This window comes from Asterias rubens, chromosome 15, assembly GCF_902459465.1.
Source record: "Asterias rubens chromosome 15, eAstRub1.3, whole genome shotgun sequence".
Lineage (NCBI taxonomy): Eukaryota > Metazoa > Echinodermata > Asteroidea > Forcipulatida > Asteriidae > Asterias > Asterias rubens.
The window spans coordinates 8415644-8433365 of record NC_047076.1 but is presented as its reverse complement, the minus strand read 5'-3'; the positions used below and the strand labels follow the sequence as shown (position 1 = coordinate 8433365).

The following is a 17722-nucleotide window of genomic DNA, read 5'->3' as shown; positions in this document are numbered from 1 at the left end:
ATCTCTTGTGAAATCAAGTTTTCAGGTTCTTCTCAGAACCATCTCCTCTTCCCAAAAGAGATTTAATTCAAGTATAATCTACTCAGTTCCTGTTGCTGTTTCGCTTTGTTTAATTGTAAGGGAATGTACAATATGTACCATGAGAGCTGGTCAAAATGCTGAATCCAGTTCTTATGGCCCAACTTGAGTTTGCTACTCAAACTATGGATGGGCCCAATCTGTGCGCACTACTTTGTCCCAACTGTAGTTATTAAAGCAGTTGTAAAATAAGGGAGACAAATACTACGTTGTACAAATAAAGAAAAAAAGGTCTTGAACCTTTTTTCATACACCTTTATAGTGTTAAATGACAATGACTTACAATAACATATACACATTTATTACCACCAAGGGCCCCGACTGTTTTTTGGCCCTTCCAGTCTCAATTTGGCAACACTGGTTTCCAAGTCAGAGACAAACAAAATGGCTGCTGCTCTATACAGTCTGTATTTGTGAGAGTCACATACAACAATACATGTAAGATGAATATTTACTATTTCACGATTTGTGGCCCTTTCAAAACTGTTGCTTGTGCTTCGGCTCTGTCGGTTGTTTTATAATAGTAGTGGCTTCTCATTAGGCGCTCATATCTTTCACTCAGTGATGCTCAAGGCACTTCAACATTCAGTATTTTCCTGCAAGGTTTTGTGGAGCTTCGTTCATGAAGTATGAGCCCAATCCTTTACATAGCACCGTGTAATGGTTTACCAGGTGCTGTGATGCAATATACAGCCAATCAAACCAGGAACACTTGGTGGGGGGCACCCCTTCTCTTCTCGACAAGTGCTCTGGGTTCTTTTACGTGTATTATTACACAACACGGGACCAATGGCTTATACGTCCCATCCGAAGGATACAGCAATAATGGCCGGGTGTCTTGCTTAATAAAGAGACACAAGCGTCACGACCAAAACTCGATCCCACACTCTGCTGAACAGAAACACCAGAGCTCGGCGGCAGACAGAGCCAAAGTTTGAGCCCAAGCAGTGGTTTAAAATAACAGGCCACTAGGGTAATGAAACATTAATTAGTTGATATTGTATTTCCTTAGCAGCCTTTCAATATTAAGAATAAGAGATTGTAGCACCATTATTTGTTTTTCAGGATGGTGGGTCATGAATATACCATTTGCAAGTTATATTTAAATATTGTGTGGTACAATGACATGCTTGATCACAGGTTTCACTTTACAGCAGCTGTCTTTATAGCCGGAGGAATTTAAATTTTAATGGTAAATTTTTACTAAGCAAGTCATCGAACAGGACTTTATTAAAATCTAACTCAGCAAAAGGCTTATTGACAAGACGGCTTGGATATACAGTTACTCCCTGCAACTCACATCGCTAAAGATTTTTTTAAATATAATACATGTACATACACAGTTGAACATTGACTTCATGTTAAGACATTTCATAAGGCTTTGTGGCTCCTTGGCTCCAACTGTTAAATATCAACCTTAGTAAACAAAAAGTTAATAGATATCTGTTACTATTATCATAGAGAAAGGTCCTTGCTCTATGCTATTATTAATTTAATATTGAGTTAAGCAGTAATCATTACCTGCTAAATCATGAAATACTCTTAACGTAAGCTTTGGATTACATGCTTGTGTAAGCGCCGATTCTTTGGTTACTGTAAGCAGAGCAATAAAATTGGGCCTTGATTTCCGTGTTTTTAATGTCTCAGCTCTGCCATTGAAAATGGAAAAACTGAATTGCTGTGCCTGCCCCCGTCTTTGTTTCAGAAAACTGAAGGTGAATGCCTTGGAAAGACTTGGAGTCTTAAAATACTGTAGAATGCAAAAAAAGGTGATCAAGGCAATTCACATCTCAGAGCAGAGGAAGACCAAAATCCACTTAAAATGAAACATGGGCTTAATAGATGTTAGTTTTGCATGAGAGATAAAGAATATAATTGGTTTTTAACCCTTACACTGGAGAGATTTGCCTGTGGTGGTTTTTTGTACAGAGAATGCGGGAAAGTACTGAGTATACATTGCTTAACACACATCGGTGTAAGGGTTTAAACAAATATGTCCAGAGAACGAGAGAAAGTACTGAGTATACATTGCTTAACACACATCAGTGTAAGGGTTTAAACAAATTATAATACATGACTCCTTCCTCATCCAGAAATTCGTCCTTCAAAATTTACATGAGACATGTAATTTTTTGTTTTACATCAGTGTATGATCTATTTTTGTAAGAACTTAATATACAGAAAGAATTGAAAGTAAAATTCGTTGATTAAGAATTTATGCTCCCTGTGTTTTGTAAAAAAATATATATTAATACCCCAATAAGCCAAGAGAACTGTCACAATAAATGACATAATCTGTGTACATGTACTTTAAAGAAATGTAGGCAATAAAGGGAAGAAGTACATAAGTTTTCGTTTTGCAGGATTACCTAAAGTGTTTACTTATTGGTAACTTAACAAAAACCCAATATTTCCTAACCTTCAATGGGCATTTTTTTTCTCTTCAAATCCCTTATAAATAATTTCATTAGAATAATCTAATATTGGTTTTATTATAAGGCCTTAGGCCCTAAATGCCATATTTTGAATAACTTTCTGTTTAAGGATTAAATTAATATATTGACACTTTCCCTTAAAAAAAAAACAAGTACTGGGTCAAATTTTCACTAAAACTACATAATTATTTTGTAACATTAGAATGCAGACTTACATTTTAACATCAAAATAGAATACATTATGTTCCACAGACAATTCGTATTATTAATATTCTTTTGTCTTTACACACTGTTTATATACATATAGAAATATTTATTTGCTATTAATTCTAGTACATACATTACGTCCACATGTTTAGCAAGGCATTTGTGAAACGAGGAACTTCTAAATCCAGGCAGGAATGACAATGTTCAGATCTGTCCAACACTTAAAGAGAAAGTACATGTTTGGTAATTACTCAAAACAAATATTAACTTAAAAACTGACTTGGTAACGAGCAGTGGAGAGCTGTTGATAGTATAAAATATTGTGAGAAACGGCTCCCTCTGAAGTAGCATAGATTTTGATAAAAGAGGTATTTTCTCACTAAAATAATAAAAGACTTCAAGCTAGAAATCTTTTATTCCTATCTGAAAGCACACAAATGCGTCCAACAAGGGTGTTTCTCTCTCATCATTTTCTCGCAATTTCGATGACCAATTTAGCTCAAATGTTCACAGGCTTGTTATTTTATGCTTATGTTGTGATACACCAAGTGAGAAGACTGGTCTTTGACAATTACCAAACGTGTACCTTCCCTTTAACCCAGTGACAACTTCATACAACTACTAAGCAGATGTTTTCTGCGTGCAACGCTGCTCTTGTTATACGCCATTAGCAAGTTAGGTTTGAATAATGTCTGGTACAATGACTGTTTATAGTCGCAACTTGCTGCTGGAATCTTAATTTCTCAGATAATAGAACCAGTTCTATGTCTCATGGTTTGGGGCATGCTTTTGTATAGTTACATGTACATGTACATAAAGATATGTGCATAAAGAGATGTACATATGTATGGCAAAATGGTACCAGCCGTCGATTTCACAAAACTCTTCCTAACTTAGGACTAATCTTAGGTCTTAGGACGAGTCCTAACCCTGCACTGTAGCATGTAGACCTTAAGATCAATCCTAAGTTAGGTACTCGTTTTAACTGGAGCTAAGACGAGTCCTAACTCTTTGTGAAATCCACCCCAGGGTTTGCTCATCTGGAGGTTGCTATGCTATGCTTGCCTTTAACCATTTGACATGGCAACTGTCTCTATTGTCTGAGGAATTCAAATTTCAACGGTAACTTGTGACTAAACAAGTCAACTGTACTAGACAATATTCAAATCTAACTCTCGAGCGGCTTTTTTCGTAGAGCTGCTTAAGCAGAAAGTAGCTAAACACAACAAAATTGTGCCGCTTGCCAGAATAAGGTTACAATCTGTAACTGGTGGCCTGTTTTTTTTTTTTGCTCAGCAGACAAATTCAAGGAATATTCTATGCTTATATTATTTAAGCAGCTCTGTGAAATTGGGTCCACATATTAAGCGATGTCTTGGTTCTAATCTAATTTTGTTTAAGCATAGTAATTAAGCAGAAGTTCCGCTAAGCAGTTCTAAGAAATAAATGTTTCAAACTTCAGTATGTTCACAATCTTACAGTAGAAATAGTGGCAATTTTGATGAAGTAACATTTCATGGTTTGGTTATATTAACTACCAATTCTAATAATCACAATACCTATTCAACTCACTTGTGGCTAAAGAAAACTGGATCACACCAAGCAATAAATATTTAAAAAAGGACTGTGTTTTAAAAGTCATACTGCTCAAATGCAAGAAACATAATGACATTTCTTTCAGAGTCCAAAGAAATATAATAGCACATTGTTGGAAAGACTATTTACTTAACATATAACAGGACGTTTTACTCATGACCTATAGGCCCTACCTCGTACATACCCACCTTGAAGAGTAATACTTTAGTGAAAGTGTTTCTTCCTAGTACAACTTTCCTAGGTTCGCTGGTACTTTCTTTCAAGACAAAGCCTAAAATAATGTTTAACTTCAAACTTTCTGGAACCTTGCTCCTAAGATTTAGCAGTTATTACTCAATTTAGTGAACTGTAATACAATTTATTGGACTAAACTAGATAGTGATTTGAACTACACTACAAACTAGTCACAAGTACAATTCCTAGATTATTCACAGCCATATTCTGGAAATAAGTGTACATGGCAGACAATCGGAAACAGGACAACTGACAAACCCATAACACTGCTGGAAATTCCTCACCAAGTACATGCATATCACTTGAGGTACTTTATTTGGTTTGAAGCTACCTTAAATCCCACTTCTGCCACCAGTAATCCCACTTCTGCCACCACAAATCCTAATTTTGCCTCATATTGAAGATAAGCCCAACCGTCTATTTGACCTCTTGATCACCTGTTGTGTCTGTAGGATCCATTGTCTTGAACTGTTTCATCTCTGCGTGGGCTAGGGGTAGCTTTTCTGGGTTAATGACCTCCTCTCTCTTGAACTCATCAAAGGTGACCAGGAAGCCAACAATGAGGCAGTAGACTATGATGGCAATGCCAAGGAAGTTACCAACATGGGCTTGTGCAGGGAGGCTGTTGTATGGAGTATCACTTGTATTCCTATATACATTTTACAGAAAAGTTATTGTTATGTCAATCACCATCAAAGGGTTACATGCTTAGGTTTGTCAATGTAAAAGTAATCGGTAAATGTGGTTTTGTTTGCAAGATTTTGCTTTCATGACGACATGATATTATTCTATTGTACTCGTATGTTATTGAAAGCACTATTACTCATGACTGTGTGGTTTGAAATGAAAAGGTAACATCGACAATCCATTAAACACATTTTTCATCAGACTAAGGAGTGGTAGGAGATGGCTTCAATGCAAAACAAACAGATATCTCAACTCCTTCATACCCTACACTGTTCGTCTCCTCAATGATCAGTCTAAGCATTAATTACTTTCTTCTAAGATGGTCTTAAATTGTTTGTGTTTAATTAGTTTGTGTATGGCATGTTTGTAAGGAAATTTTCCTCCATGGTAGGACCGAGAAAATGAATTTAATTGAAACAAAATATTCCATGATTTATCAAGATTCAGTTCAACATTCACATAATATATTAGAATACCAATGTTGTTTGACTAGGGGTAAAAGCACTGGACACTATTCGTAAGTACTCAAAATAGTTGTCAGCATGAAAACTTACTTGGTAACGAGTAATGGAGAGCTGTTGACAGCTCCCTCAAAAGTAACATAGTTTTTGAGAAAGAGGTAATTTCTCACTCAAATATTGAAATACTTCAGGCCTAATAAGACCTTTTTTTAGACAGAAAGCACAAAGTAATGCAACAAGAGTGTTTATTCTCTTGCATTTTTGATGACCTATTGAGTAAAAGTTTTCACAGATTTGTTGTTTCTGTGCATATGTTTTTTATACGCAAAGTGAGGGTACTGGTCTTTGACAATTACCAAAGGTGCCATCCCAGAATCTGACAAAGACTTACGGTAAAGCAAAGAAGAGCTTGTTGTTGATTCCACTTATTGCGGTGGCACACACCATCCCTAGGAGGGCGACTCCAAAATACTTGTGGAAGGGCAACATGGTGGCTCTTCCCCTCTCACTCAGCTTGGGGAATAGAAATGAGACAAAACCACCTATATACTGGAAACAGAAAACAACAAGAAATACCATTGGTTAACGTCTGGTTAAGTTTAAGGGCCTTGTCATACGAGACAACTTGTTTGGCAACTTGGAGGCAAACAACTGCAGTGCATTCAAAAGGAACACTTTGGTACCACACGAGTAATTTTTCAAACACTGTCTTGATATCAAATAAATTATGAGAACATGCAAATGGTAATGGGTCCAGATTGCCTGGAACTGGTTGCCTGTAAATTGCCTTGTGTGACATGTCCCTTTGGATCGTTCAGGGTCTAATTTTACAATTAGCCCAGCACACGGTCCCCACCCCATCAAAACAGATTGTTATCCACATTTCTTGTTTTCTTTCTAATTAGAGCATAAATTACTCAAGTCCAGAAACACTGAAGGCCAATGTCACACAGAGTAAAATTTTCAGGCAACTCACGAGGCAAACAATGGGAGACTTTTGGGACGTTTGGTGGCAGCAGACTTACCAGGTAAAATCCATTGTTCTCGGTAATGTGCTCATGCTCAGAACTAAGAAAACAATAGACCTTATCGCAAATACCAATGCGCAAGCGCAGACTGTTGAATGAGGTGCATTGTGGGATAGATATGGATCAAATTTGGATACCAGCAAGACCACAATGCACCTAATTCCAAGTTTTACGCGCGCGCCCCGGTATTTGCGAAAAGGTCTATGGAAATTTACCTTGTAAGTCTGCTGCCACCTATCATTATTAAGTCTCCCAAACTGCACTGAATTCACGAGGAACATTTCAGTAGTACAGCATACATTATTTTAGATGCAACTTACTATATCCCCAAGGAAGTAAAGAGAAAACTGAAATGAGAATGTTTTCTTCTCTTGAAGATTGCCTGGGAACGATTTCACAAATAGTTAGGACTCGTCTCATTTCGAGTTAGGACGAGTAACTCGTCCTAACTTAGGCTTAATCTTAAGTTTGACATGCTACAGTGCAAGGTTGGGACTCGTCCTAAGTCCTAAGATTTATCCAAAGTTAGGAACAGTTTGGTGAAACCGACGGCTGGAACTGATTTCATGTAAATTGCCTCGTGTGTCAATTTCTCGAGTGATATAATACTTGTGTGTGTCTAATTGAATCAGGACGGTGTTCACATGCACAGTACTCAAGCAAAAGTACCTTCCCGAATGTATTTGGGATAAATAATATACAATCAGTGGCTTCCTATACAAGGAGTTTTTGGGTGATCAGGGGCCAATTTCATAGAGCTGCTTGAGCACAAAATTTTGCTTAAGCAAAAAAATCCTTGCCTAGTAAAATCAGATAACCAGCCAAGACTCCACTCAATTGTTATGCTAGGTAAACAACAGCTAAATACCAGTCACAAGCAATGTATATGGCATGAAATCTTTGCCAGTAACATGTGTAAAATAAGCGAGCTATTTTCGTGCTTAAGCGAATTTTTTGCTTAAGCAGCTCTATGAAATTGGCCCCTGATCATGTGCCCAAGAGGTTATCTTGGTTAATGACACATAATGTATCCCAGTTTGGGTATAAGAGAAAATTACTGGAGTTTGGGAATGGCACATTGTCACCAACGATATCCCAGTTATATCCCAGTTTATCCCGGATAAAGAGAAACAAACTCGTTTTCCAATGGGTGACCATGCACCTCCTCTATGGCCAGTATAGGGCTCCCAGGGTTGCCACCCAATTTAACCCATTAAGGGTAAACCCCTATTCTCCCATGGTCTCCAATCTACTTAATTTTTGCTCACTGTGCTGTTGTGCTTTGGTGATGCCATGCACCTCCTGCATGATACATGGCTCCCAGGGTTGTTGTTACCAAATTTAACCTATTAAGGGTAACGCTTCTTCTCCCAAAGAGGATTGTATACCAATGGTCTCCAGTCTACTTAAATTTGAGCTCATCAGGCTGTTGGAAGAATATTGTATCTGATGTTAATAGTAAAATCTTGGGCTCCTTTATTATACTTACCTGTAAGCCGAACATGATGTAAGTTGGTAGGCCAATCCAACTGTGAAGCGTGTACATGTTAGGGATGCCTGCATTGTTGTGGTAGCGGAACACTGCCTTTAGGGCGATGCCTCCACAGATGAGTGCAAAGGACTGCATCAACACATGGATTATCTTCACCACTGTCTTGTTCTCCTTGCGGAAGATTCGGTACATCAAGATGGCTGGAGATTGAGACAAAAATGCACTTAGATTCTTGGAGTGACTGGACAGCTTCTGCAAATTCTCAACCAATATGGGAAAGCTCCATATAAAGAGAGGCTGGAATAAAACATCCTTTTTTGTCTGGCAAATCACACCTGTTATCTCCATGTTCTATTTTCCAAAACAGTGCACAAGAATAGGCCTGCTGACTCCACCAGGCAGAATAATTGCTCATCCAACAGTTTTGATAAAACTCAGAAATCATTTAAAGGCAGTGGACATTATTGGTAATTACTCACAATAATTATTAGCACAAAACCTTACTTGGTAACGAGTAATGGGGAGAGGTTGATAGTATAAAACATTGTGAGAAAGAAGTAATTTGATTTCGAGACCTCAGATTTAGAATTTGAGATCTCGAAATCAAGCATCTGAAAGCGCAAACTCCGTGTGACAAGGGTGTTTTTTCTTTCATTATTATATCCCAACTTTGATGACCAACTAAGCCCAAATGTTCACAGGTTTGTTTATTGTATGCATATCTTGAGATACAACAACTGAGAAAACTGGTCTTTGACAATTACCAATAGTGTCCAGTGTATTTAATGGAGCTTTCCCGTATCTCCTATGTTCCAAGTTATAAAATGAAAACTTACGGTGCTACTGAAAAACTACCTGAACAAAATGTTGGGTACCATGGTGATATACCAAACTCTTAGAACTGTGGTATAGCTTTCTGGTAGATAAATCCAAGTTAATGTATTTCTTTCTCTTACCATCTCCGTAGAAGAAGACAAGCCCAAGAATCATCAGCAGTGGGTGGAGATTAAACTCCTGCGCTGATCCATCCCAGGCAAAGCCTCCAAGGAAATGACCTGTCCAGTAGCCGGCCAGGATCAGGACAGTGACTACGGCGACCTGAGAGGCCAGGACCAGGGGGTAGAAAGCTCCTGACATGACTGCTGTGGGCTGACCAGATATCTTGGATATAGAATCCGTGTATACTGTATAAAAAAAAAATAAGAAACCAACTACAATGAGGTTTCTACAATTTAAAACAAGTTTTGTTTGCAGTTTGACACAATTAAGTTCTGTCATAGGAGTAATATTTTGAGGGTGTACCATCCTCTACAATAAAATAACCAAATTAATAATGGAAACTAGTATTATTTGGGGGTTGTACAATGAAATATTCACTAAAAAAGTGGGACTTGAATCTGAGCCTGTGTTTAACCAACTAAGCTATAATGTTTGTTAAATGATCTGCGAGCAAAAGTTATTCCTTATTTTGCAGGCAAAGCGAGAAAAGAAACACTTAAACGCTAAACCACATAGACCACCTCACATTTTGAACTCATCTTAAAACACAAATATTCCTTATCCTGTCCGTGAAACCGTGGAGAAAATAAACCTCAAAACAAATTAAGAAATGGTAAAGTATAAAAAAAAAAATTGTTTACAAAAGATACAAGGATTGCTTCATTTTAAACAATTTGAGCTTATCCCTGTAGTAAAACCCCTGACCAAATTGTTCCTCAACACAAACAAAGACGAGGCTGTGTTGAGAAGGACTTCAAATGCTCCCCATCAACACAAACTACAGAAATCATTCCTCCTTAACCTTTGAGTGAGTAAAACCACAGAGAAAATATTCCTCAACACAAACAAAGACGAGGCAGCAATGTGGATATAATCTTGAAATACTCCCAACGTAGACCACAAAAAATCACTCCAGCCGTTTAAAGACACTGCACAATATTTATAATTGTCAAGGACCCGTCTTCTCATGCACTTGGTGTATCTCAACATATGTATAAAATAACAAACCTGCGAAAATTTGAGCTCGATTGAGGATCGGAGTTGCGAGATAACTATGAGAGAAAAAACACCCTTGTCACACGAAGTTGTGTGCTTTCATATGCTTGATTTCAAGACCTCAAGTTTTAAATCTGAGGTCTTGAAATCAAATTCATGTAAAATTACTTCTTTCTCAAAAACTGCTTCACTTCCGAGGGAGCCGTTTCTCACAATGTTTTATACTATCAACCTCTCCCCATAATACTCGTTATCAAGTAAGGTTTTATGCTATTAATTATTTTGAGTAACTATCAATAGTGTCCACTGCCTTTAAACATGATCCATCATTCTGTAGAGAAAGAGCACACATCAAGCAGCAGAAAGTGGTCAAATTGATGACGTGGATGATCTGATGAAAACCGAGGAATAGGATTTGTTTCCTATCTCAACTCCTCCAATTGACAAATCTAATTATGCCAATTGGAAGTAAACAAGATTTGTTGAAGGCTCAGTGCAGACAAGAACCAAGTCACTGAGAAGGCATGATAGTTGGCCTTAGGAAAACAGTATAGGGACATATTTCATCATGATAGGCAACCGCAAGGGCTACCTACAGTGACTGCTCTATCTGACACCCTTAAAGGCACTGGACACCTCTGGTAAATTGTGAAATGTAGTCTCACTTGGTGTATCAATGCATAAAATAACAAGCCTGTGAAAATGTGGACTCACTTGGTCATCGAAGTTGCAAGAAAATAAGGAAAGAAAAAATACCCTTGTTGCACAAAATGTGTGCACTTTCAGATGCCTCAAAAGGGCTTGGTCTGAATCATTTGACCAGAATAGATAAAAGATAATAACTCTTTCTCAAAAACTACGTTACTTCAGAGGGAGCCGTTTCTCACAATGTTTTATACTATATATCAACAGGTAGAAATTAGCCCTCTAGATAGTATTAATCTTAAAGCCATTATACACTTTCGGTACAGAAAAAAAAGTTCACAGATTTACAAATAATTTACAGGGTTTACAGAAGATAATGGTGAAAGACTTCTCTTGAAATATTATTCCATGAAATGCTTTACTTTTTGAGAAAACATTAAAACGATATCAATTCTCGATAGCGACAATTACGGATTTATTTTAAACACATGTCATGACACGGGGAAACGTGGGGAAACGAGGGTGGGTTTTCCCCATTATTTTCTCCCGACTCCGATGACCGATTGAGACTAAATTTTCACAGGTTTGTTATTTTATATATAAGTTGTGATACACGAAGTGTGGGACTTGGACAATACTGTTTACCGAAAGTGTATAATGGCTTTAAATCTGTGATCTCAGGCATAGGTCAATAAACCAGCAAAATATCAAATAGGGCATTTGATGACGAAAACACCATCATAACATGTCTCAAGTTGAGAAGGTGCTCTTCCATCCACAGTTCGCGGGCACGATGTGTGAAAAGATGGTGTCATATTTTGCGCTATGTGAAGAGCATGGCAGGTGTTTATCAACTAAACACAACATACAGGGGTGAAACTGTCATCTTATTAATGGATTGACGAAAGTTGAAAGGCAAACAAGCCGTGTGCAATGTAATCCCCTTTGTATTGTCAAACAAAGAGCGGAATTGACTTATGTTCACTATTATTTAATACAGACTCTCAAAATTCAAAAGGTTGATGTTGTCCATTAAGCATAAAGGCCAGTTTTTACCCATAATGTTGAATATTAGACTACAATTACAGGATGCGCTGGAACGGCTGTAGAAGACTGGTGCTAGCACGTGTAATATATATTTTCTCGTAAAATGAAACCGACAAAAGTAATTACTTCGTCCGTGATCGCAACACCACACCATTTATCTGTAGTTTTTGTTTTGTTTGCGTACGCTTTTATTTGAAATCAAGTCGACACGGTCTAAAATTCCCGCGGGCTATACATACATTACTCCAACCCAAAACGGATACAAACATAGTTTAGCAGTGATATAGAGTATTCCCACTTTAATCAGCGCTGAAGATTCGCAAATTCATTTAGGGAAGCTTTTTGCCCGAGGCTGTTCAAAAATATAAATGTCTGATTTTTTTTTTGAAAAAAAGGCTTCTTATGCACTGGTAAAACGGGCGGCATTTGAAAAAGCACGTACTGGTATATTTTGTGTCACGATTAAAATGACGCGGATGCTAATACTAATAAAATGGCGTTTGAGACATGTTTTTGCCGAGTCAGTGTGTAGTAGAAAATGTCGCGTCGAACCTCGAAACCCTAGTGCACTTTTTCTTATGGCTAGGGTTATTTCTAGTACATGCATTGGCGGATTTACAGCAGAGTTGGGGGCGAGGGCGTTTCCCCCTACATTGAAGTATTAGCATGCATTAATCAGAAATATCCGACACAGAAATTTTCGTATGATAACGCCCTCTCTCGAATCAATGCCCTTTAACCCAACGAATCCGAATGGGGACAACATCCCCCTATACGACACGGCCATTGCTGACATTTTGTTGTTACAAAATCATTAGGTTGTGGGTGGGCTTGTGAGGCATGCTTTTGTTTGTTATGGACGGGTTGGGGTGGGTGGGGCAAGGGCATTGACTTTTTACATTGTCAACGACGTTTTTTGTAAACGTATGTTTAAATAATTATGTCATAAAAGTAAAACATAATTGCTTCTCTCCGTCTAGTTGTATTGGTGATTTTTATGATGTAAAGAGTAAGCCTATAACTGACTAATATAAAGGTGTTTAGCCAATGGTGGAAAGAATTCCACATTTCATTAATGACACGATGAACAGTTTCACCATTTTGTTACTAAAAGCAAAAATACACCTCAAAGGAAATAATTTGTTCACAAAGCAAAGTGGAAGAAGTTCTGCTAATAGCAGGTCTCTACTTCAGTCGAATAAGACTTAGTGCCTATACATTTCCATGTGAGCCATTTATTGAATGTGTTTCCATTTTTGTAACATAAAGCTATTTTTAAACCCGTGACAGGTGTTTGTAACTCTCGGTGCTTTGAGCAGGCAAAAGCTTCACATCCTCCGTGTTTTAGGTGGGCAAATATAAGAGCCGTTTCAGACAAAGCGATGGATGCATGGCGTCCCGTTACAATTTCAAAGCAACCCACGTGGGCATGTTGGGTATAATAAATTGCAGCGGATCAACTTTTTATGCCTAGCACTGTTTTTGATAGTTTATACGTGTTGTGAACGCTTTGGTTGCATTTGCCTCATTATACAGAATAGTTTCAGTTTTTCTTTGGTCATACTGCAGCCATCTTAGAGGTATAGCATGGCTCACCGGATGGACCACTGAGCAACCAGTGAGCACCAGTGACGTCGGGTGCAAAGCCTTCAATCCTCCAATAACGGCAATTTAATGCAAATTAATTTGTATCATTTTTTGAAGGCCGGCCTCAAGACGATTTTTTCCCCATTTTTCTTCTTCTTAATTTATTTAAATTTTAATTCTTGTTATGAAGTCAATAACTCTCAGAAAAGGGAACTTAATCGCTGTACTAGCCAAGAACCATATAGAGAAGACAAGGAATTAAAGTTTCGATGTGAAAGAAAAAACGCAAACTCCAGAAAAAGTCCACGCTGTCAGATAACTAAAAACACAATCCACATAGTGCCCCAGGCCGCGTTCGAACCGGGTTCCTCGAGGTGGAAGGCGAGGAAACATAGGCCCTTTTCGAAACGACGGCTTCGGCTTTAAGGATTCGGCTCAGGTTAGCTCGGCCCCGCAGGTCGATTTGACAAATTGTGCGTGCTTTGCGTATACGCGCTCAGGCTTCAGACGAGAGATCGGAGCCTCAAGCCGAATCCAAAATCGAAGCCGTGGTTTGGAAAAGGGCCATACGCCAACCCGACAACCCAAACATCGAAAAAAAAAAAAAAAAATCAGGCATATTGATCGCTGTAGTGTTGCACCAGCGTTTCTATCGAAGTGTAGGCATATCTCTTGTCTCCTATGTATCGTTTGTGCGGAAGGTCGGGCCCAGACAACATTATTTCCTTTTCTTGTGGCCTTTTAGTACTTGAAGTGTGGTTCAAGAAAAGGCAAAAACTGGATACATTACCAATGAGAGTTTTCCGTTTCGTAATTGACGCCTTCATGAATGCTTTTAGTTTCCAAACCCTGGCTCTATAGTTGCCCTTATTAGTCTTTTTTGAAAAGCAAAAACTATCAATATCACATTTCAGAAGCGACTGTGTTTTGTACATCCAGGTTGGCACTTGCCTTGGGTGAAAATCTATCGGGAGAAAAATGCAATAAGAGTTTAATGTGAGATAGAAGAGATCTGAAGTTTCCGTTGGGAAAACAAAACCATTTGGGTGACAATGGTATCTTCAAAAACACGTTCGTTGAACAGCGACACTTTTTTTCTCGAAATGTACGGGAAAGTCATTCAAACTTGCTGTGTATTTTTGTGTTCACGATCAATAATGGGAAAACAAATTGGACGGTTCGCATGTTGGCAATCATTTATATGCGTTGTAATAAAACAGATGGATTAGAAGCCCACAAAACCAATTAATATTTCAACCTATATATCACCACCACCCAATTTCTCACCTAATTACTACAATCTAAAGGACTAAGTCTCTTGTCATAAAATAATGATTGATTTGTCTGAACTGAAGTTATAGTCTAATACCAAAAACTATTCAAGCTTTACCCAGACGTTTTTCCTTTGTCCTAATTTGAATTTAAGTACGCCTAGACATAACATCCTTAAATGCAATCTTGACACTTCCCCAAATTTACATGATTTTTGTATTTCTGCAGAACAGTGAATTTAACGACTGGAGCAAACTTTATCGTTATTATAAATTTCTGGCAGTGATAAAACCAAAGATGCCTCAAAAGTGAACTTTATCACTGTAGCTGCAAGCCTGTATAAGCAATGGTGCTTGCTGTGAACCAGACACACATGGGTTTACTCCTACTCTTCCACAATAAGTTAATTTGAAAACGTGCTCTTTTGGTATACAGGGCTTCAAAACCAAAGGTATTGGGGATGAAGGTGCCCTCGTAGAATAAAAATGCTAATATTAAAAAAAAATCTAAATATTAAATAATACACGCAAAATACATAGAAGTCTCAACAGCAGGCCTTAAGTGGAAATTATTAATTGACTCTCGAACTTTTATCCTCTGCTTAATTTGATATTGGAGTCCCGGGGCCCGTCGAATTATTCTCACTCCGAATAAAAACACCCACAGGTGTCATTTTCCTAACGTCCGAGCATTGAAGAATGTTCCTACACCTCTCGGCTAATTGGACCATTTATTTCAGGGCATAAAAATGTCATCCACAATACCTCCAGTTTGAAGTCAACAACCCCCAGGGGTAGATTTCACAAAGGTAGTCCTAACTTAGGACTAGTCCCAGGCAATGCTAAGAGATAGGACTAGTCCTAAGTTAGGACCAGTTACTCATCCTAACTTAGGACTGGTCCTATCTCTTTGCATTGCCTAGGACTAGTCCTAAGTTAGGACTACCTTTGTGAAATCCACCCCCGGTCACAGTGGGGCAAACTGTTTACACTGTATCCCTTTTCTTGGGCTCTCAAACCTGTCTAGAATAGAATAATTTGAGAGCTTATAGAATAGTAATAAGACCGACGCTCTGTTTTCTCATAATTAGTGGGGTTCACCTCTAACCCTAAAGCCGCATATTTTCGGAAAGGGTTTTCGATGAGACTAAAGAAGATTCCTTAAGTTATTGCACCGAACGAAAAGTACCATGATCTACTCTTGTAGTACACTGCAACACTTAATACATGTGCCGTCGACGGCTTTTGAGGAGGGACATACAAAAAGGCCGACCCTCTGTTTTCTCCCATTAAAAAGCCATTATACACTTTCGGTACAGAAAAACAAATTAAAGGTTCCCAGATTTACAAATAATTTACAGGGTTTACAGAAGGTAATGGTGAAAGACTTATCTTGAAATATTATTCCATGAAATGCTTTACTTTTTGAGAAAACATTAAAACAATATCAATTCTCGATAGCGAGAATTACGGATTTATTTTAAACACATGTCATTACACGGCGAAACGTGGGGAAACAAGGGTCGGGTTTCCCGTTATTTTCTCCCGACTCCGATGACCGATTGAGCCTAAATTTTCACAGGTTTGTTATTTTATATATAAGTTGTGGTACACGAAGTATGGGCCTTGGACAACACTGTTTTCCGAAAGTGTCCAATGGCTTTAAAAAGGCGGGCGTCCCTAAGCCGCAACCAACCCGAAAGTCATGTTTTCGAAAAGGGTTTTCGAAGAGACTAGAAGAGTCCAAAAAAATTCTGCACTGTATACGAAAAGTACCATGATCTACAACTCTCTAGTACACCGTGAGACTTATTACATGTGCCGTCGAAGGCTTATAGACTGCAATGATATCTGGAGCGTGAAATTCAGAATACATCCTCTTAAGGTTCAATTGCAAACATAAATTTGTGGAGATACAGACCCGATTGATGTGTAGATGATGAGGAATGTTAAGCGGGCTATCCACTTGACGGCTATCCCATTAGCCATGTAAAACAGACCATTATTTTGGAGACTGTTTGGATGCCAGTCGCATCATGCATGGCGAGGGGGTTGCTGGACTTAAGTGGATTGGCTGGGACAAGTTTAAAGGGACACTTTGCCTTGGATCGGGCGAGTTGGTCTATGAAAAGTGTCTGAAACCGTTGCATGGATAGAAAGATGTTTTAAAAGTAGAATACAACGATCCACACAACAATAAGCCTCGAAACTATCACGGCACGCCATTTTGAGGAGTCAAGTTTCTGACTCATTAACATGGCCGACCGCGTTCGTTTGGAAAGTCAATGGAAAACCATGCAAATTCGAAGCATGTTTATGTGGATCATTATATCCTACTTTTTAAACATTTTATTACAAACGGTTTCAAACGCTTTTCATGGACCAACTCGACCAATCCAAGGCAACGTTAAATATGCACATCTATGTCGCTGTGACATATTTAAAGAGTAAAATATACAACACGATGCCCGCAATCGTAAGTAAGGACTCCTCTTATGGTTTCTTGGAGACGAATGGGGAAAGTATTTAATCAAGAATTTTAGTGTACCATAGTGACATTAAAATGTTGCCATAGGATTTGAGGCATTGCATGGTGGGGTATATTATACCTGGTTTGCGGTAACACCATGTTTGTGTCTACTTGCCCGGTAGATTTTGGTCTTTACAGACTGTCTTTCCTTATATTCGACTACCGCGTGACATTTTGCTAAAAGCAATCTTGACATTGAAAATGGGCCTGGTTGTGTTCCGCGTGGTCTATGGCATACAGCGTTTTGCTCACGCATTCTCAGTTCTGTATGCATCATCGTCAACCATGAGTGGATGTCTTTACAGACTTCTCAAAGCTTGACACTTCCTTTAAGCAATGCCTGGAGGAGCTGGCGCTGAAGAGACTCGCAACAGCTTATCAGTCATCTCCCTAATGCAACTATAGCTCCTCTAGTGACATTAAGTGATG

The 17722-nt window shown here is 38.4% G+C and overlaps 1 protein-coding gene across 1 annotated transcript in view; it reads right to left on the bottom strand.

The window, feature by feature from the left end:
- Positions 1 to 3976: 3976 nt before the first annotated feature.
- The window catches only part of LOC117299870 (cytochrome b ascorbate-dependent protein 3-like), a 34266-nt gene continuing 20520 nt past the window's right edge, over positions 3977 to 17722 (bottom strand). Inside the window, exons 2-5 of the mRNA XM_033783452.1 lie at positions 9175 to 9402; positions 8216 to 8418; positions 6090 to 6247; positions 3977 to 5199 (exon numbers count right to left, since the gene is read on the bottom strand). Of these exons, the coding sequence (XP_033639343.1) occupies positions 4968 to 5199; positions 6090 to 6247; positions 8216 to 8418; positions 9175 to 9355 (774 nt within the window). The 5' untranslated portion in view covers positions 9356 to 9402 and the 3' untranslated portion in view covers positions 3977 to 4967. The remainder of the gene's footprint in view (positions 5200 to 6089; positions 6248 to 8215; positions 8419 to 9174; positions 9403 to 17722) is intronic.